The sequence below is a fragment of the Pinus tabuliformis genome, chromosome 6 (genome assembly GCF_031772625.1).
Source record: "Pinus tabuliformis cultivar Carrire ecotype Pingquan chromosome 6, CPIR1, whole genome shotgun sequence".
In the NCBI taxonomy this organism is placed as follows: Eukaryota; Viridiplantae; Streptophyta; class Pinopsida; order Pinales; family Pinaceae; genus Pinus; species Pinus tabuliformis.
Genome location: NC_142292.1, coordinates 631,227,777 through 631,250,693, shown reverse-complemented (window position 1 = coordinate 631,250,693; position 22,917 = coordinate 631,227,777). Strand labels below are relative to the sequence as shown.

The 22,917-nt window shown below is 36.3% G+C and overlaps 1 protein-coding gene and 1 pseudogene across 1 annotated transcript; both read left to right on the top strand.

Moving 5' to 3' along the window:
* Window positions 1-13,902: 13,902 nt before the first annotated feature.
* On the top strand, window positions 13,903-16,470 carry LOC149260221 (disease resistance protein Roq1-like). The gene is made up of 4 exons (XM_089419868.1): window positions 13,903-14,663; window positions 14,757-15,846; window positions 15,953-16,225; window positions 16,338-16,470. Exons 1-4 carry the CDS (start codon window positions 14,062-14,064, stop codon window positions 16,398-16,400), a joined length of 2,028 nt encoding a protein of 675 aa, XP_089275994.1. The 5' UTR covers window positions 13,903-14,061; the 3' UTR covers window positions 16,401-16,470.
* Window positions 16,471-19,876: 3,406 nt separating this feature from the next.
* LOC149260220 (transcription factor MYC2-like) lies at window positions 19,877-21,035 on the top strand (annotated as a pseudogene).
* Window positions 21,036-22,917: the final 1,882 nt, after the last annotated feature.

Genomic DNA, 22,917 nt, shown 5'->3' with positions numbered 1-22,917 from the left:
AACCTCGGTCCATAGATTTTATGTGCCTTAGATAGCTTCAGACAACACAAAAAGTAATGCCTCAAATTCTCCCATACCACAAAACATAAGTGCCTCAAATAACTTGCATACTACAAAAGATAAATACCTCAAATAGATCTGAATTTTTTCCTCCACAAAAGAGATGTGAATTGGTTCCAAATGGTAGAGTAAAGTTGCTAATATATAGTTGTTTCCTCATCCAAAAAGGTGCCTCTAAATGTTGAGACAACTTGACTTCTGGAGGGACGAATTGGTCAACTTGGAGACATAAAATCATACTTAAAAACTTAGTTTTCTTTATTTTAAATGACCAAATGGGACATGATAAAAATAACGTTTTCCTTTAACTAAAATACATTCTTTTTTACTCTTTAAAAGATCATAATTATGAAGACCGAACCTAGTTACAAATTCAAGATTCCCTCTTAATTAGGGATGTATTCATAATGAACCATTGGGATATTCTCATGTTGAAAGATTTTATAAGGAAGGATCATCAAGATTGAGATAAGCATAATCATCAATATCATCACCAACATCAACCTCATTTCCATAACCCAGTTAGTACCCTTGCCTTATGGCACATATGCATCATTTGGTAAACAATTTCACTCTAGAAAGAGATTAAAGCACGATGCCAAAACAAGAACACTCAAATCAAATCATGATCCTGGGAAGCTACAAACTCTAGGACCATTCTCTCTAATCTAGGTCAAAGTAACACAGGGATAACATCCCTAATTAGGCCACTATACAATGACACAGAGAGTGGTTGTCCTCTGTTAGACCATTTTTCTATACAAGTCAAAATGACTTAGAGACTACAACCCTAATTAGGTCACTATACAATGAAACAGGAAAATGTTTGTCCACATGACCATTCTTCCTAATTCAGGTCACAGTGACATAGGTACTATAGCCTTAATCAATTCACTACAATGACACATGAATAATGTTATTCCACTAGACCATTCTTCCTAATCAGGCATATGTACTTGAAACAAGGATAACCTCTCTAATTAGGTCAAAGTACATGACATAGGAAGAGTGTTAGTCCCTGCTGTTATCCAATATTTCAAACCATTCTCCCTAATTCTGATCAATTTAATTGACACAGGGATAACATTCCAAATTCCAGACAAAGTACATGACACAGGGAGAAACCATATTCAGGATGTAATCATTTGTCCCTCTCAATCAGAGAGGAATTCTCCACAAGCCCAAGCTTGTCACGAAAGTACACAAACTTCCTTTTAGAAGGAGGTTCTGACAAAATATTAACTATCAACTAATCAATGGAGATATACTCGAGCTATAGTGCATATTTTATCACCATGTTTGTCATCATACAATCCAACAAGTAGTCTCTGAAGACATACTACTTCTCAACTTGTGAATCCAACTGCAATATACTTGACCTATTCCATATATGGTGACTTACTCATTTAAGAAATTATAACCAAGCTGAAAATGAGAAAATAAACAAAAATTGAACCTGGGAATCCTTGTAGCTTCATAGGATTCATCATCGCAGATGCTTATAGTCCATCATCCAAGAATCTATGGTCAACTTTCTCCAAGGTTATAACACAACTTTTTGATTACTCCCTCTAGAGACAATACTCTCCTATAGTCGCTCCCTCTGCCAAATGATTCATTTGACTTTCATCAGGGATAAATAATATAGAATCATTCTTGATTCATTCAATCAAGCCCAAACTATAAAGTCTTCTTCAATCATGAGGCTTCTTTTCATGCTTTTCAAAAACCTGAGGCAAATTTTACAACTTGAGGAAAACTTCTTGACATGATCCTCTCCCTCTTTCTGGGGAAACCTTCTAGCTTCCATGTTGTTATCAGTCACATGCTTGAATTCTCTTAAACAAACAATTATGTCATATAATTTAAATTTCTTGATGCCTCTGAACTTGGTTCTTCTTTTAGTACATATCGGGAAAGTCTTTTTGACACACACTTTTGCTTCATTCTTCCACTTCTTCCATCTGCAACTTTCACTATGTATCTGCAATCCTCACTAGGAGTCCATGGAAGAACAATTATCACCAAGAAAAAAATATAAACAAGCGACTATCTACTAGTAAAATAACAATAATAACAATAATCAAACCAGAAAGATAAAATACTTATATTTTGAGAAGAGAATTAGCTCCCTCTTAATTACATCCATTGCCACTTTAACATCCTCATCCTCATCATGATGTCTTTCCCTCCTTGCTATGGTTAGGGTTTCTTCTTTCAACAGAAACATACAATCCTAGGGCTTTGTCCATAAACCCTATGGCTTTATTATCTAAGCCTTTTTTCTTGCTAGGGTTTGAAACCCTAGATATTCAATTGTTTACAAATCCTAGATTATCCTTATCATTATTGCCATCGATCAATCAAGAATGCTTTATTCAATGTTTTATCCTTGGTTCCTGCAAACCAATATAGTAGAAATATTTTTTTCCTTGGGAACTTTACCTTTACTTCAATATGCAAGGGGTATACTTGATCATTTTCAACATTCAAATATCCATAGTAGTGCAACACTAAATCAAAATTCAATTCAACATGTACTCATGACAAATTGACATTATATTTTCTTCTGTATTTCTAGCAATGATATTCTTAAACATAAATTTTGACATTTTCCAACTCAAGGGTTTGTCTTTCATCATAGCAGTAGACAAATGAGGTTTCATATTTATTGAGAATACTTCTTTTTTCCAAAATTTGAACGAAGTCTTTTCTCTTTTATTGTAAGTTTTGTCATGTCCAACAAATAATGAGTAATGCATTTGTCATGACTTTCATCAAACCTTAGACAAATGGTTTTTCTCATATACGTATTGCATAACTCGTCACTGGTAGATCCTTAAGAAGAACACTTCAAGCTTTTCATCCATCCAATCTTTCAGGATTGAAGGTAGAGTTCATGCCAGATATGATTACGATGGCTTGATTTTGGAAATGGATATTTTCAAGCTTCCTTCTTCTTGAAACTCCTCGACCTAAGGCATAGAAGCTTAGATCTTACTATGCAAGATGCATTCCATCATAGCTTTTAATGTCAAGGCTTCTCAAAGTTTGACCTGGAGTTACACAAAAAAATGTCATTTTTATTAGTAATGACATTTTTTTAAGACCATGTCTTCAGTTACTCAATCCTCTACGAATAGGTTTGAGGCCTTTCAACCATCTACAATAAAATTTGGTTTTATTTCAGCTTATGTCTGAGACTCAGGTTAAGGTGTCTTAGAATTCATCTAGCTTAGATATTTTTCCTTTCATGTAATCAATTCTAATAAATTTTACTCTTTCTACAATTTTTATGATGTCTACAAACTCAGAGACCTTCACACCTTATTTCTTGTATATAGAAGACAATTTTTTTCTCCTTTTTATTACCAGAACAAATCCTAGTTAGGGCATGAGTTACGCAGTGGTGTTTCTTCCTAGATTTGGCTAGAACAAAGAGAGATGAACTTCCAGTGTTAATTCAACTTCATTGACATGTGATTCTAGGGCTTGTTGATAAATCAAGCCCTAAGGAATTTCTTGAAACGAATATGGTTTCCTCTTAGGGTTTCTCTTACACCATAAGATATGATACCATGTTGAATTTATGATCATGATAATTACTTGTGACTATTATATATGTTTTATTTTAGCATTCACTTCATTCAATTAGGTCATTAAGTAATTATACATTCAATTATGCAAGTACAGTGCACAAAAAGGAAAGAGACACTACAAATTATGTGAGTGGCGAGGGAAAAAACCATAAGGGGAAACCCAACAATCCTTTCCTTATAGAATTTGTATCAACAAGGGAAATCCAAGTCACATATAACTTGATTAGTAGACCAATTATCCAAGTGCCAAGTTAGCCCTCCACCAAGAATCAATTGTCCACATGCATTATGTCATAAGTTAGCAAGATATTCATCCTTCAAGTGGTCAGTCGACCTTCTACGAAATATCAATGATAGTCCACATGAAGTCTTCCACAAGATAGTCCATAAGTGTGTTCATAAGATGCCATCATTTTTTCTTCAATAGGGCCGAAACCAGCTTATATCCCAACCTTAGTCCATAAGAGTTATGTGCCTCAGATAGTTTTGTATGCCAAAAAAGATAGTGCCTCAAATAACTTGCATGCAATAGAAGATAAGTGCCTCAAATAACTCACATACCACATAAGACAAGCACCTCAAACAAATCAGAATTTTTTCTTCCATAGAAGAGATGTGAATTGGTTTCAAATGGTGGAGTAATGGTTCTAACATATAGTTGTTTCCTTATCTGAAAAGGTGCCTCTAAAGGTTGAGTCAACTTAAATATTGGAGGGATGACTTGCTCAACTTGGAGAGATAAAATCATACTTAAAAATTAAATTTTCTTTCTTTTAAATGTCCAAATGGGACATGATAAAAATAACCTTTTCATTTTACTCAAATACATTATTTTTTACTCTTTACAAGATCATAATTATGAAGACCAAACCTAGTTACACCTTCAACCCTTGCCTCCATTCCTGAAATGTAGGGGATGGATTGGGGGTGTCCTTGAGCCATACCTAGCATAAAGGGGACATATTTGGGATGTCCTTTTCATAGGGAATTCTTAGAAATCCATTAACCCCCATTGGGTCTTGGCATCCTCGTTCACGGTGGTTGGTTGTGAACTAACAAAAATATAGTCAACCCACTTTTTTCAAGTTTTTGTTTCTAATTTTATGTTTCCTTGCTCTTTACAGAGTGGCTATTACTGAAATCTCCAAAATCATTAAGGGATTAAAATAATCCATCTAATGTATTTATGATGATGCAATTAGACTTTCTACAGTAAACTATGTCATATATAATACACCTGGGTACAAAATTATACTTGACTTAATAACCATAAGCCTATCACCCAATTGGTATCCAAATATACCATCATTTACTACTAAAAAGGACCAAGTTTCTAAAAATAGAAATTGTTGAAACCCAATGATTGAATAATATGAAAGTGATCATATATTTTTCCTCCATCTCCAATGCATTCTCCAAAATATGCATGTAAATATAACCCATGGGGAAACTACAAAAAAATGAATTTTGGAAAACTTAACCGAAAAAAACTTATCCTATAACTAGAAATTTATATAAAATTAGTCTAATGCATTCCTTGATGAGACTTTTTTAATGTGATCACTCTACTCATAAAAGTATAAAATGTGGTTTGAGTCATCATGCCACTGCTTAACACATAATATCAATAGTAAAAGTCTCAAATATAATCTAAGTCATCACGCCTATTATTTCCTTTGGATTGAGAGGAGCTTCAATAAGATGTTGAAGATGTTGTTTTGAAGAAACATATTGTATAATTTGTGATTCCAAATCTCCTTCATGTCATCCCAATTTCTAACAATATCATTCTTAATAAGACATTTCAATGTAACAATACCCTTCTTTTATAACTAAGCTTAATTACTCAAATACGAATCTATGTTACATGAAAACAACTCAATGATTCCATATCAACAAACATTAATGTGGATGATTACTCTTAGAATATATAACCCTATAAAACAAAACTTAACCATTCCAATAAACAAATTTCCTGAGCATTAACCATATCCTAATTAGCTTATGTGGTATAAGTATCAATTGTGTCCCCCAAATTCTTCTCATTATAATGAAATTGTATTTTTAATCAATGTTATGTGCAAGCCAAAGAAGGAAGACTTCAAACAACTTTTTGAGTTTTAGTTTTAAAGAAAATAGCATATGAGATTTTGATCATAGATAAGCCTACCCTTATTCTATCGGGTTGTAATCATATTGAAATTTAGATCATACACCTATCTAGGAATTAAAGGTAATGGAATATTGTTGATTTCCAAATAGATAGAGGTCTACGAAAATATTGTTATTTGATCTTGAGAAGGTAATCTTATACTATTTATTTGATTTGATTAGTTGTTGTTAATTTTTCATTTACATATTTGGATCAAAGAAAATGTCACAAAAGTGGTCCAAATAATAATCACAAGTTTAGATAACAAATTGTAAAGGCTTATTTGAGTTGTCACCTCTTTCTTTTACCCATATCAACTAAATAATTAGTTCCATTAGAAGTTCCCTTGTAATTTTGACCTTCAACCAAGTTACTAATGTTTAGAAACATTACATGAATGTGATTCCTTATTGGGAGAGTTGTATTGGCCTTTATGTTGTTATTTAACAAGTCTCAAGTTCAATCCCTATCTTGGACATTATGGACATGTTGACCAGCCAAAATTGTTCCGCCAATGGTAAGGGGATCTGCCTAGTGCAAAGTCCCAATTAGAACTTACACTGTTTGGGATAGGAATCCCATCTGGTATGTGGGGATAGCTGCCACCAAGTTGTTTTGTAGTTTGTTTTGGACAAGATGAGTGATGTGTGAGAAAACCAATATAACTTCTAATAAAACACAAGTTAGAATAGCTCTATGAAATACTATACGAGTAAGATACAAATTACATAACAACAACTAAAGAAAGTGACATAAATCTTTAAAGGAAGAATGTGAGAATACTTTGATTAAGATGCATAGATGAAAGAAATAATACATTTATCACTTGTGAATTAGTTCACAATCGACAATGAAAATGAAAGCATGATTAACATACAACTTCAAGTAAGATATGTGTTTTTAAATTAGCAAAAGATTTTTTTAACTTAACATGTGGAAAGAACAATCACATACCATCGAATCATCATGAGATAAGTCACAAAATATTCAACAATACATGGATGAAATTGTTGCCTTAAATCAATGAGTTTCTCAATATTATGCTAAAATGTATAAAGCACCATTACATGAGGCATCCATGAAATCCAATAGTGGAAGTACTAAGCTATAGCTTGATTTCTCAAAAGGATGTACAAGCTTTCCTAAACAAGGGGCTCAAATGGAATCCAAAACTAAAAGTACTTTCTAACTAGCCATGAGCGTATATTTATACAAAATGAGCTGACTCTTCACCTCCCATGACCCTTCAACTTCCCTAATGTCTTTTAATTTTCCACATTACTTTTCATTTTCTCCCTATTTTATTTCTACTCTATTTCTAATTACATTATACTTTATTTAAAAAAAAAAAAAAAAAAAAACATTAATGACAAACTTCCTTTATGGAACCAACTTCATGATTTCCATGTTAGGAGCTTTCACTTGTAATTCTCTTGTGAGATATGTATGCCAAGAATTATATTCAAAGGCAACATATATGACCTTCTTTGACAACACTCTCTCAAACCTAATCTTTCACTCAAGGGCATCTGGAAGAAACATCTTTACCTTTGTTTGTATCTCGCTCCAAAGCATTAAGAACTTGGTGTGTAATTTCTTTGACTCCACAACATACTTTTCTATTGCATTTGTTATAGGCTCTAAGTATTTTTGTGTAGAAACTTGCTTTATTGCATCAAACATATCTTGTATTTTTCTTTAGATTTCTTATTTGAGCCTCATTTCTCCTGTAGCACCAATGGAAGGAATTTTATGCACTTTAACATGGGACTCTAACCCACTATGGAGTGTCTAATATGAATTAATCGTTCCAGCGATATCTCTATTCAAATTTTCATGGGATTGTACTGACATCTGAATTCTCCCTTTGTCTCTTTATGCATCCATTATATCTATTATTGTTAGGCCTATTGGTGCATCTAGATATTCGGTGCTCCATACATATATGTGATCTGCATCTTTAAAGGCCACCTTCACCAACACTCCTCTTCCTTTAATCTCTTTCTGCAACTATGATAGCTTTGATGCTTCTTTGTGGAGGACAATCATTTCATCACAAACTTTCTTTATGATTTACTCTAATGTTTTAGCTTCTTCTAAAATCGATGCCCAAAATATTCTTTGTAAGAACTTGCAGTTGACATGGTGGGGATCTTCGCTTGCAATCTTTCATTATGTTGTTGTGATGCTGCTATTTTTTTTTCAATTCATTAAATTATTTTGTTAGGTGCTCCACATTCTTTTCAGTCATAGCAACAAATGCACTTCCAACGAAGGCTGTCGTTAAAGTATTAGCATTGCTATCCATTACGATTTCTCTTTTAGTAGTAACAAATATAGTTTACACGGTTCTCTTACCAAGTATTTCCACCTTTCTTGCAAGATTATGTTCTTGTACTCATTGAATGTGAACCTTGAGAGATCTAATATTTTGTCCTCTTCTTCAAATGTGACTCCCATTTCATTAATTGGAAAGTGTCCTCTAGTGATAGGCATGGGAGGCCAGACATCCACAGGGGGAAAAAGTGCTTCTATTTGCAAGTCATTCAACATGGCCTCTTTTGTTGATTTATCAACTAGTTCTTTAGCAATTAATTATTCCTTGAGTTGTTTGGCCAACACTTCATCTCTTTTCTTTGCTTCCTCTTTTTTTTATATCCCCTTTTCCTACTTCTTCTTCTCTTCTTCCTCTCTTTCTTTCTAGCTTCTTCCTCTTTCCTCTTCTTCGCTGCATCTTGATTTTTATTTTTTAGTGCATATTTATTTTTCCTTTCTTCCTCTTCCATTTTCTTCATCTCCTCTTCCTCTTTCCTTTTTATCGCCTCTTCTTCACCTTGCTTATTGTTGGCTTCCTCCTTGGCTTGCTTTTTCTTAGCTGCCTCTTCAACTTATTTCTTAGCTTCCCATTCATCTCTTTTTTTCTTCAATCTTTCCTTCTTGGCACCCTAGTCATGTTTTCTCTTTAGCATAACTCTCTTTTCCTCTGAATCCATGTTCTCTTGTGACTCTTTATCTGAGTGTTCAAGGTTATCTATAGGCTTGGAAGTACCTATCCCTTGACTTGCTTCAACTTCCTTTACGACATGAAATTATTTACTTTCTCTTCACCTACCCAAGTAACTAGATTATATGCCCAACTATATTTTATTCTCAAGAAACGTTGGGTGGTAATACCCTTTGAGCCATATCTATGGTACTCGATCTCTCCAAACTTGTGGCACTCTAGCCCCGTTGCTTCAAATTTTGCTTCTTTAAATTTTTTTATATAGTATGCCCCTATACATAGAAGGAAGGTGAGTCAAGGAGCTTTCTTTTCCTTTATCAACAAGTGAGTGAGCCCTGTAGTGAGTTGATATGCTACTTCTTATAAAACCACCTTGTCTGTGAAGAATAGTGGCAACTAATGAGGGATACTATATGCACAAAATACCCTTATAAATGTACAATCTCTAGGGGTAAACCAATCAACTACTTTAAGTAATGACATCCTTGCTCTGTCAGACATGTAAGGTGACCCAATTTCAAATATATTTTGATATACCATAGAGATAAATTTCTTTGTGATTTGGATGTACTTCCCTCTATACCTTGTTTCCCAAAATTGCTTGCAATAAATGTGTATAGGTAGGATATCATGGGCAAAGTCCATCTCTACCCTAATTCTTCAAATTATAATTTACAACATATGCCATCTAGCAAGTAGGAATCCATATAAAATTTTGGTTGTTCCCCTTCTGTTAGTTGTCTCAGTCTCCTAACATTTGACTTGAGTGAAGATCCTAAGAGATCAAGCCAATTGAAAATGGTTCCTTGTGTGGCACATGTATGTAACATGGTAACCCAACTCTCCTCAAAGAATTATGTGTCTCCTCTCCCATATATTCTACAACACATTTCCATCAGCAATTGGTATACCCTCTTGAGCACTTTAATCTTGTAGATTCCATCACTTTTCTTCCTAGATTTGCTAGGTTCTTGCCACCATGTCTTTAGAATCTCTTTAGTTGGTGTCTTAAATTTGCAATACCACTGTGGATTGAGATTCTCGTGATGCTGAGACATCTTATAATATTTTGCAATGTCATGTGGTGTGTATGATGTCGATGATGTACCTTAGATGCTCTTGACTATCATGTTTTCATCATCAATAGATTACAATATCCATTCAATGGTTTTTTCACATGGAAAAACATACATATGTGCAACTAGTTTATGAAACCATGACTTCTTAATATTAATGTAAACGTCACAATCATCTTCACCTTTAGGAATATTTTTCCTAGATAATGCTTGGTATATTACTAGCCATGTTAAAGGCGCTAATTTTTCCACATAACACATAAACGTCCTTGTAAGTAGGCACTCTGACTCTTGGATTTTCAACCACTCCTTCAACACTGCTTTCTACTATCTTTTTTCTAGGCATTCTTCTTGTCATTGGTCCCATATCTCTCGTAGATGATGATATGTTGAAGCACTTGAGATCAACAGTTCCTGACATTTGAAAGATATTCACGGAAACATACAATGTTACGAAAAAACACAAAAGTATTCATTGTTCTGGCAAGTGGCACAACTTACAAAGATTGCAAAGGTAGATTGCAATTGGCTTAGTTGTAGACTAAAGAGGTAGATTGTGATAAAAGGAAATTTAGCCAAGGGTAATGCTTATCACATTTGGAAAAGGAAAATTGCGCTTTAGCACTATCGTGAGAAAGAGTTACAATATGCAATAGAGGGGGAAGCATGGATGTATGTTACATAGATGCAAATTGCAAAGGTAGGTTACGATTATGGGAATCAATAGTCAATCTTGGCACATTTGCAACTTGTGGAAGCAATATGCAATAAGGAAGGGATGAAAGTTAGCGGTGGCGGGAAAATTAGCTATATAGAGGGGAGGCTTGTTGTCATATATTCTACCGATGCGATAAGGGGAAGGAGTATTACAATGACACATATAAAAAATGACTAAGTATGGAATGAGGGTAGGATTTGGCAACAAGGGAATGAAGAAGGGTGTAAAGGAAGGTCTTATACACAAACACACACACACACACACACATAAATAAGGTTAAGTGGAATATGAGTCATTGGGGAGGTGAAACATTGCAGGAGAACAAAATGAAAAAGGCAAAAAAAAAAGACAAAATTAAAAACTAAAAGGGGAGAATGTGCTAACTTACCAAGATCTAAACGTTATTGTCGCAGTCACGAGTTGCAGGGGTAGTTCACAATTTGAGGAGGCTCTTTGCATTGTATACTCAGGAACTCATAAAAAATGAGGTGGTAGAAATGAAATGGGGGGGAGGAGTTGCCCCTTAATATAGGCTTTGAGCCACACATGTGAGGATAAGGCATAATAAATGCGCTCTCGCATGAAGAATCTCAAAGAACGGTATGTTAGTGCAAATGATTTTCGTAGTTAGAAACTAAAATGATAGAGTGTGATAACACAATTTAAGCTATGGGGATGCCTCGTTATTGTGGATCTTGAATGCATAGTTGCATTGTGACTAGTTGCAAAATTGAGAAGGTAAGTTGTGATAAATACTTTAGGAAGATTTTGATAATTGAAAAGAAACTTAGAGAAATCACAAGGTAAATAAACTTAGAAGAATCATGGCAATTTGTCCATTGGAAAGTTCAAGATAGGGGGACTCCAAATTTTGAGAATGTTAAAAATTTGGTGTTGTTGTAGAAACTACAATAGGACACAAAGATGGGATTTCTAGACCCATGCAATATAGTGGGTACCATAACATTCAATTAAGATATTTTTCACATCCATCTTGTGAGCCTTGGATCAACATCCTTATAGAAATTTCGTATTTCAGGCTTTAAGGTTGACACAAACATATCTTTGACATATTGTCACATATATTGAATCCTTTTAATGTTCATCCTCCATTTCCATTGGAATGTTGTTGATGTTTTTGCCCAAGGTTATTAATAAAGTTGATGTATTTTCTATAATTTTCCAAAATTTTATATATCTTAATATTTAATCCCACCCACCTCCTCTTATAGTCTAAGTGTTTTTACACGTGTTTGTACATGCATGATGTTGTAATGGGAAAACTTACAAGTATAGACAAGAGAAGACATTTCGTAGTGTGGGAAAACTATGAAACATGTAAGTTAGTGAATGTCACTCACTAAAAAAAAAGGAATGGGATTAAGGGATTAGGGTTGTCATTATGGTATATGCCACAAGGAACGCATTGTGACCCACCATGTAATAATTTTATGCATAAGGCTCCTTTCTCTAATTTAACGCAATTCCATTCTCTCTTATCCTACCACCATTATCGAGTGGGATCATGCCATGTTCATAAATCTAGAGCATATTAAGGCCATATGTTGTCACTCCTTTTGTAAATGAGCTTCACCACTATGACATCATCTTGAGCACAAAGAGAATATGAGAAATCTGCTAACGTTTATAAGGAAATGCATATTGGAAATTCATACCTTTATTACACCATGTGATGTTTGTAGATCGACAACTATGTCTAGACCTTTTAGATTCACTGAGAACTCCTCCTCTCACTACCTTCCTCTGTGATGTGACTAGATCCTAACTAAAGCATTAATGTCAAGTGTCTTAATATGACACATAATGTTTGATTTAATTATGTTAATTTAAGAGTCTTCTTCTTACTTTTCAAATTGTTGTTTAAACCCATTAAAACATATAAAGGATCTTTTGCATTCAATTGTGAGAACCATTAAACATATGATATGTTGTTGATACAAAGAATATTGCTAGATTAGCTTTGAGGTATGAGTCTCCAATAACAAAAAAGCTCACTTGTAACAACACAAGCTCAATTAATATTTGAAAGAGATATAATGACTTAGTTTGGTTTGGATCATAAATGGCAACATAGAGACAAGGATGATGGGTTAGCATGTGCAGGCCATAGGACGTTTGTGGTGCAATATTGAGCCCAACTTGTCATGCTACTTTGTTGTGTTGTCTTCTTTGTTCCTCGATGGGTAAGTTAGTGGGAATTAAAAAATTGGTGAAACTTATGTATAGTTTGTGTGTTATAGCCAATGCTTTTGATATCAAAAATTTCATTCCTTGTATAAGGAAATTGGAGGGCAAATCAAGAAAATGCACAAAAAAATTGATGCATTTAGGTGGAGATTATCAATGAACAAATTAATAAGAAGAAGCAAAATGAGTGGGGAAAATGACAATGATTTTGTGGACTTGATTAATTGGGTTAAACTTTTTTCTAAAATATTTTGATGATTATGGCATCTAACAATGTGAACCGTCCATGTCAAAGTGTTTTGCGTGAAGAACGAGACAACCAAAAGTCTGGCCGCAATAGAAAGAAACGAATGGGATTCGATTACCACTTGCTAAGAAAAGTCAGGACGGCAGACGCGTAAACTGCGGAAAAGCTATTACCACTTGCTAAGAAAAGTCAGGACTGCAGACGCGTAAACTGCGGAACAGCTAACACCAAGAAATTGTGGGGCATGGGATTAGATTACCTAGTTGTCTATAACGCGATTTTTTGAAAGTCTTTCTCGCGGGTTTTTCCGGTCGAAATCCGATAGGAATTTATTGGAATCGCAAGTTTGATAGCTAGTTTCTGCACATTGAAAGCGTCCTAGGGGTTTTCGAGGGTGCTGAATCCAAATATGCAGTTAAAAAACCATTTTAACTGCAACAAATCAAGATTTAAACTCAATTTCTTCTGCCGGATTCCGTCACCGGAATCTCCAAAAAATCACATTATAAACCACTCCTTCCATTACCACTTGCTAACACGACGCCCCACTTTCCATTACCACTCGCTAAGACGCCCCACTTTCTAGTGATGGATGTCGACTTCCACTTCTTCACATGTCCGTGGATACCATCTGTTCTACATTAAAAAAGTTTATTTGGTCCCAATAAAGCAATCATATTTGTGGTAAAGACATATCCGTAGGGAGATCAAAGCATCTCTGCCAACTGTAAAGTGCCAATACTCAATAATGCAGTGACAGGTGGAAATTGACAGAACTTCATACTTTCACCGTTCACATTAGGGCATTAGTTCCTACCAGATAAATTCAGTAACCCACCAGATTTCAGTGCTGTTTTGTTTTCAATCCATTTGCTAATTACTCTTGAGGTCTTGACAGTTGGTAGGTACTCTGCACTCTCTGAGATCATTCACACAAAAATATTGAAGTGAAGCGCGCTTTCTCTGCAAAACATCTTCGATCTGCTTCTTAGTTCCAATGGCACACGTTAGCTTGACCCCAGCTCGTGACGCTACATCCTGCGCATCCTCCTCCACATCCCACTCACATGACAATACCAACAGCTATGTCTATCAGGTTTTCATTAATCACCGCGGACCTGATGTGAAGAAAGGTCTCGCCAGCCATATTTATCATCGTCTTAAAGCCCTTGGAGTAGCAGCATTTTTGGACCAGCAAGAATTGCAAGAAGGAGAGAACATGACTCCTCAAATCGAAGGGGCTATTCGAACAGCTTCGGTCCATCTCGCCATATTATCTCCAACATATGCCGAATCAAGCTGGTGCCTCAACGAACTCGTATTGATGTTGGAGTCGGGCGCTACGATTATCCCGATTTTCTATCATGTCAGCCCTGGGGAACTTCGGCGGACGCAGGCCAGAGATGGACTGTATGCTCGACTCGTGAGCATCCTCCAGTGTATCTTTCTATGTGCGCGGGACGAAAGTGGAGGGTATGCTCGAGCCCTGCGGATGCTTGCAAAGAAGCCACGGCATGACTCCAACACTATTAAGAGATGGAAGGATGCCCTTTTCTCTGTCGCAGAAATAAGCGGTTTTGAGCTCAACGCGTGTAACGGGTAAGGGCGCCTCCACTTCTTAGTTTTTTATTTGCTGGATTAACAGCAATATCATACTTACTAGTCATTTTATTGTGAATTAATATTATTCAGTGCCGACGAGGGGCAGCTCGTGGAGGAGGTCGTCCAAAAAGTTTTGCAAGAGGTTCGCAGGCCCCCTCTGGATGTAGCTAAATATCCAACTGGCCTGGGCAAAAATGTAAAAGGCTTGGATGATGTCATTGCAGCCGCGAAGGGGGAGCCTCGCATTGTGGCAATTGTGGGTCTTGGCGGCATCGGAAAAACGACTGTCGCCAAAGAAATTTTCAACCGTGAAAGGGAAAAATTCAATCGATCTTGTTTTTTATTTGATATCAGATCCAAATCTTTAGATTCCCTGCAGAGTAGCCTTCTTGAGGATTTGGGTGTACCAAATGTACAAATAAAGAATGTTGACGAAGGCAAATCCAAGATCAAAATGCATCTATCATCCTCTCAGCAGGCCCTTGTGGTTTTAGATGATGTGGATCATATTGATCAGCTGGATGCATTACTTTTTCCGCTTAAAGATGTCATTCATCCAAAGAGTTTGATTTTAGTTACGTCTCGCAATAAAGATGTGCTTAAAAGCTCGGGGATAATAGAGTCATCCATTTACACCATGCAAGGCCTCAGTCCAGAACACTCGGAAGAGCTCTTTTGCTTGCACGCTTTCGGTCAACCCCATCCTGTAGTAGGATTTGTGGAAGTGGTTCAAAAGTTTTTGGAGGTATGCAACGGATTGCCATTATCTCTTAAAGTACTTGGGGCGCTTCTTCGTGGAAAAGATAAAATAGAGTATTGGAATGAACAATTGTCCAAGACTTCCAAAATACTTCCCAGTGATATACAAAGAACACTTCAGATTAGTTATGATGCTCTGGATGAAGAGGAGAAGCAGATATTCTTAGACATCGCCTGTCTCTTCATAGGGGAAGATAAGGATACTGCCATAAGAGTATGGAACGAATCTGGCTGGTCGGGATCGCTGGGTTTTTGGAAGCTGGAAAACAGGTGCTTGGTGGAGGTGGACTGGGAAAACTGCCTGAGAATGCACGACCACATTAAAGATCTTGGCAGATATCTGGCAAAGGATTCAAAATATCCGCGTCGGCTTTGGCGACTGACGGACGAAGATCTTTATAATGTGGCTGAACAATCTTCTGTGAGTATTTTGAAGCTTTCGGCCGACTTTCTAAATAACATTGTGTTATCCGTATTTTGAAGTTTTAAATTCTTAAAACTCTCCAATATGGTCAATCTTGTTTCAGGTGCGTGGAATTAGCATGGTTCATGGAAATGTCCCTGATCAATCTTTCGAAAACCTTTCTGGCATTTGCAACCTAAGTGACTTGCGGATTCTTAGGGGTGAAGGTTATTTTGTTGAACGCGTATTCAGCAGTAGAGAGCTACCGAAACTAATGTTTCTCCACTGGGAAAACTGTCCGAGCTCCTCGTTACCTTTCTCGCTTCCAATAAAGAATTTAAGAGTGTTACATATAGAGGGGAGAAAATTGAAAACACTGTGGCAACATGAATCTCAGGTAGTTTTGTTGATTTATTTACACGTCTCTTTACTTTTTTCTTCAATTTGTAAAAGGTTGTTTGAACTTAAGAATTCCAGAGTGTCAAACCAACTGTATGTAAATATTGCAGGCACCTTTGCAGTTAAGGAAATTGTATATTGATATTCCAGAGTGTCAAACCAACTGTATGTAAATATTGCAGGCACCTTTGCAGTTAAGGAAATTGTATATTGATGGTCCTCTTTCAGAGGTTCCAGAGTCCATTGGCAAGCTGAAGCACCTAGAAGAATTTGTCCTGTCCAAGAGTGATCATGAAAGTTTGCCAAAGGAATTTGGTAATATGCATTCCCTGAAACATCTCAGCTTCTACCATTGTTATAAGATGAAGTTGATGCTACAGTCAATTGGGAACTTGACGGGCCTTGAAACGCTTCACCTGATTCACTGCTCCAGCCTGCAGATGCTCCCGGACTCGGTTGGGAACCTGACGGGCCTCCAAAGCCTTCAGCTGAGAGGGTGCTCCAGTCTGCAGACGCTCCCGGACTCGGTTGGGAACCTGACGGGCCTCCAGACCCTTAACCTGAGCACGTGCTCCAGTCTGCAGACGCTCCCGGACTCGGTTGGGAACCTGACGGGCCTCCAGAGCCTTGGCTTGTTGGCGTGCTCCAGTCTGCAGACGCTCCCGGACTCGGTTGGGAACCTGACGGGCCTCCAGAGCCTTGACCTGCGCTGGTGCTCCAGTCTGCAGACGCTCCCGGACTCGGTTGGGAACCTGACGGGCCTCCAGAGCCTTGACCTGCGCTCGTGCTCCAGTCTGCAGACGCTCCCGGACTCGGTTGGGAACCTGACGGGCCTCCAGAGCCTTCAGTTGGGCTGGTGCTCCAGTCTGCAGACGCTCCCGGACTCGGTTGGGAACCTGACGGGCCTCCAGAACCTTTACTTGGGCTGTTGCTTCAGTCTGCAGACGCTCCCGGGCTCGGTTGGGAACCTGACGGGCCTCCAGGGCCTTGGCTTGGGCTCGTGCTCCAGTCTGCAGACGCTCCCGGACTCGGTTGGGAACCTGACGGGCCTCCAGAGCCTTGACTTGCGCTCGTGCTCCAGTCTGCAGATGCTCCCGGACTCGGTTGGGAACCTGACAGCCCTCAAACGTCTTCTGTTGAGGAGGTGTTCCAAATTACAGATGTTGCCCAATGTGGAGCATTTGAGCTCGTTGGAGGAACTTGATGTGTTGGAATGTCCCAACCTGCAATGGAGTGAGGGAGTAGTCGAGCGGCTGCGCCAACGACTGGGAGAAGACTTCGTGGAAGGGAGAGAAGTCTCTGAGGAAGAGAGCTTTGAAGGATACTCTGATGAAGAAGAGAATTCTGAGGAAGAAGCATACCCTGAGGAAGAAGCGAATTGTGAGGAAGTAGCAAGCGAAGAAAGCATGGAAGGATACCCCGAGGAGGAAGCAAGCGAAGGTAGTAAAATATGAAAGCATTTCATAATTACAATATGGGTAAGTGGCCACAGTGCTCGCTGCAGGTTGCATGGAGGTTTAAAGGCATGTAATAACAAGCCTGCAAGATTTGTTTTATTAATTAGGTGTGTAAAATAGTGAGACATATTTACGTCATGTCCCTAATCTCTTTCAGTGGCGTGCGTCTGATTTGTTTCATAGTATTATCCTCTTCCTTAGGAAATAAGACGTGTTATGGAAATGTATTACAGGCTAAATATGTATTATTAACGTTACATTATATTGATGTTTTTAACTGAACATTCTAAACTGAAGGAATATTGGTGCTTTTGAGCAGAACTTTGATCTCATTGCACACAAACTTTAACTGAAACAAACTATTTGTGTTTGCGTTTTCAAGCCATTTTTAAAATGTGTGCAGCTTTGTTTCGGAAATTAAAGTTGATTAAGAACTTTTTGCAATGTTGAGAATAATTTAAATAAAACATCAAAATGTCTCTTGCAACACACATTACATTAAATAGCATTCTGAGTTATGTCTCTTGCAATACATTACTTTAAACAGCAATACATTACTTTAAATAGGAATATTCTGTGTTAAATATTAACATTCTGAGTGAGGTCTCTTGCCATACATTACTTTAAATAGAAATATTATTGAGTTATGATAGGGTTTTCACTATTTTTTTCAAATAATGAGAATATTTTTGAAGTGTATTTTAAAATGCTTTTAAATATCTCATTTTTAGGTTTATTTTTAATTGATTTATATGTTTAATAATATATTATAAAGTAAAATAATTTTCATAATACAATTTTTTAATTTTATAAAATTTAAATTATATTTAAAAAATTTTATTATGTATTTTAAATTTACATTAATAGGCATTCCTTTGCGGGGCTGTGCTGGACACATCTAGCAAATTAAAGAGACTTATTTTCGTCGTCTTCCCTTCAATAATAACTTGACACATGGATGCTAGCCCATGAGCATGATGATCGAAGAATTTGTCGGATTATGCTTCAATGGGAGATACTATACGTAGACCCTAAGCGTTGCAGCAAGGCTACAACATGGCCTGCTCAAAGCCACCAAATGCCAGAAACTACTATTGGAAATATCTCTGGAAACAACCTTCTGAGTACAAATGCCCCCCTTTCCGGCTCGTGCTTGCACTTACAAAGGACCGATTTTCTAAAGCAACGGGTTCTTCTTCTTAACAACAATAACAACAAAAGGGTGTGCCCATTTCGCATGCTTTGCACTTACGTTATAAGAGGCTCATGAGACCTGTTAACAATGGTTGAAATAGAAGAGTCCCATGGCCTCAAAAAAAAAATGAGACTTCTCAAGCTCCGTGCGACAAGAAGATGAGGACAACGAGGATGAAGAGGAGGATAATATGTCTTTCGCTACTTGGCGAGCCTCACCCACCAGGCATACTTGGATCTGAGCGAGCATTACATCCAATAATACAAGATGGGCATCGACCCCGCTGTGACAAAGGACTCTCTCTACTTGTTCTATTGGGGTTTAGGGGGGTTGGATGTGAACTGGGTTGAATTTAGTTTGGTGAGAGGTGGATTAATTTATGATGGGTATAACTCCCACTTCCTCACCCTTAAACCCTAGCAGTGATATTATTCCTTGGATGTTCTGCCATGTTGTGTAGCAAATGGAGATGAGGTTGTGTGTGTGATGTTTGTTGTTATATATTCTTGTATGACATTTGTCGTGAATGAATCACCATCTTTGAAACCCTTCAAAGCAGGCTCTTAATTCACCCATTTATGAAGAGTTGTTCTTTGCACACATAATCAGAGGATTGTCTACTAATTAATGATTTTCTTGCTATATAAGGTGAAAGCAAGTGTGCTCTTATATATGGTCAAATTAATGAACCACTTGGTGCTCGTGCACTTGTTGGGCTTATAGGATTGACTGTTGTAGAGCATTTTTGAGACGTCGAAGGCCAAGATGTGTTACTCTTCATTAACAACATTTTCCATTTTACACAAGTATGATTGACATTGTATTTGATATAATGTTTGTCTCTGTTTTAGTTATTTGGGGAATTTTAGTTTTAAAAAATTGTCACAAACTTTTACAATCTTGTTATGTCATTCAAGAACCATTGTATTTAAATATCACCATCACAAACTAACAGTTTTACAAAGGATTAGCTATGTCCTAATGAATTTGACATCAATGCTGACATTAGCATAACAAGAAATTGTTTTCATCTTATTTTGTTTAACAAGAAAACTCTCAAGTGTCTGCTTTGGTGGGACATATTCCTTCAACTGTTGAGAACATTTCACGGGCCTCCACTACATTATTATATGTGACAAGCAAACAATAGGCATTTGTGTTATCTGTGAGAAGCAAACAAAAAGCATATGTGTTATCTGTGACAAGAAAACAAAAAGTAATATGTGTTCGATGAACAAAGTTCTTTAGTGGTTAAAAATGACAAATAATTTTTGCATACTCTTAACTCAGGAGATTGAAGCCCTTGAAGTGCCCGCCATCCATATTACAGAAACAGTAAACGGTGCAGAACCACAAACCCACACATTGGGTTTTAAAGGCAATGAAAATAACTTGATAAAGCCAACAATAAAAGAGGATACCATTGGTTTACCATCTAATCCACCTGATCCAATTGCTCTAGGAGGCTTGCGCTCTAGCATTAATTCAGAGATGCTTGATGTAGAACCCTCTGCCTCAATTAAAGATTCAATGTTTGTTGTGGTCAAGAGAAAGCCACAAAAACGTGGGAGAAAGCATGCAAATGGTCGTGAAGAGCCTATGAATCACGTTGAGGTTGAGCGACAAAGGCATGAGAAATTGAACCAGAAATTTAATGAGCTTCCTACCATGGTTCATAATGTGTCAAAATTGGAAAAAGCTTCTCTACTCGGTGATGTCGTTGCTTATATCAAAGCACTATGTTCCAAACAACAAGATTTGGAGTCTGAGAAGGTTGAATTGTAGGTTTAAATTGACACCATAAAGAAGGAATTATTGATGAATTTTTTGAAGTTGGTAGGTAAAGAAACAAAAGATATTTCATGCATTGACCTTAAAGGTTTTAACGAGGGGAAATTCCTTGGCTTGAATTTAGAAGTCTGCTTTGTTGATCGGGAGGTGATAATAAGAATTCAATGTACTAAACATAACCATCCTATTGCACGATTGATGACAACACTGGAAGAACTTAATTTGGAAGTCCTCCATGCAAGTATTTCTACTGTGAAGGATTCTTTAATTATCCATTCAATGTTAAAATGACCATAGGTTTGTACATGGAAGGCCACCTTCATTATTTCCTGCTTTGTAAGAAAGTAACTAAATCTTTGAATTAAGTAGTGGAATATCACTACAATATTGAGAATTTTCCTTTGTGTGCTTCATTGTGAATTATGTTTCAAATAGGAAATGGTGATGGTGTCCTCCAACACCATTTTCCTAATGAAAACACCATTTTGTAACATAATTCAAGATTTTTTTATAGAATTAAAGGATAAGGACGGTGTACAATATCATAGCTTAATGTTGCTTATTCACTCAAGCAACTTATTATAACATGTATTTTATTCTTAAAGTGACAAATTATGGTGCAAAGAACATTGTGGTGGTCTTTCCAAAAAACAAAGTTGACTTCAAAAGAGTTATTATGAAATAATCCCCTCATTTTTATCATGTGAAAAACAACTCCAGACGGCCACAATGTATTGCCAAGGTGGTTTTACAAAGGAAACATTGCAAACACAATTCAAAAGCAAAAATGTCTTTTCTGTGGACTATTCGTTTTCAAAGTCGGGATCTGAAAATTTCTTGACTTTGTAGAGATTGGTGATTTCAATATAATTGTTGGACAAACATGGTGGTAGTTTTTCTTCTTTGTAAATAATTTTATTTGCTTTGGTCACAAATTGGTAAATGTTTTACATGCATATGCATGCATCACATTTGTTTTTTTTTTTTATCCATATCCTTGTGATAAAGCAACCGAGATTTCCTTTAGTTCATAAATCTTCTTAATGCAAAGAAATTACGATCTATTCTTGACTGTGTGCAGGTAATGAACTACTCAAGGGTTATTTTAGAATTTGCATTGGTCTCAACATGATGCTGGTAATTTTTCCTATCTTTTCCCATTATCTAAATATAAAATTAGGCTTAGTCCTAGGCATTTCAGGGAATGTACAACGTAATAAAAATAAAATATTAATATGCTAAAATAAAATAAAATTAACCAAATAACTTTTTGATTCATTGCATTCGCCCATGGTTTTTACAATAGCATTCTTAACCCATGGCTTTCCTATGGTATTTTTCTTCAATGTATGCTTTTTAAAACCATTAATTTTATGTTTTTCCAAATAAAAGTATTTGATTGGGGCTTTGAGTGATATCTACATATCCCTACACATTATAATAGTGTTTCTCCATGATTAAACATTAAAAGTGAACAATTTGTCATGGTTAAATTCAGAATCAAGATAATAAAAGGGTGAAAAAATCAAAGTATCTTTATCTATGCATTTGATTTATTATATGATTTTGCTAAATTCATTAGTTTCAACATTTCTTATGAAAATATGGTTGAATTTGCCATTTAAATTACCTGTTGAAAAGGTTGTGACTAATAGGGGGTAATAAGTATAAAAGACTTGTAGAATGGTTAAATTGAGAATCAAGATAATAAAATGGTGAAAAAATTCAAGATATCTTTATCTATTCACTTGATTTATATATGATTTTGTGAAGTTTATTAGTTTGAGCATTTTTAATGAGAATATGGTTGAATTTATCATTTACATTACTTGGTTGAAAAGCCTGTGACTAATAGGGGGTAATAAGCATAAAAGACATTTAGAATCTACTCATCGAAGCCTTTGGAACTAAATATTAGGGAAGGCCACCATTTTTTACACCTAGGAGGAGGTTAATAATTTGTGAATATTAGGGAAGGCCACCATTTTTTACACCTAGGAGGAGGTTAATAATTTGTGGCTAAGATTATGCGCAACATTTCCATTATTTGAATTCTCATTATTATTTACATTCGGTTGATATTTCACCCTATTTTTAGTCAACAAAGTTGATTCATTAAGAATGATATTAACGTCTTTTCTTTCTCTTCGTTATTTTCCCATTATTTGCATTGCCATTAATATGTACATTTGGTTGATATTTCACCCTATTTTTAGTCAACATGGTTGATTCATTAAGATTGATATT

Bases quoted from the DNA above. Each gene is read 5' to 3' on its own strand.
- LOC149260221 (XM_089419868.1), top strand. From the start codon at position 14,062: ATGGCACACGTTAGCTTGACCCCAGCTCGTGACGCTACATCCTGCGCA. The intron at 14,664-14,756 runs GTAAGGGCGCCT...AATATTATTCAG, and splicing joins GAGCTCAACGCGTGTAACGG to TGCCGACGAGGGGCAGCTCG. The intron at 16,226-16,337 runs GTAGTTTTGTTG...TAAATATTGCAG, and splicing joins TGTGGCAACATGAATCTCAG to GCACCTTTGCAGTTAAGGAA.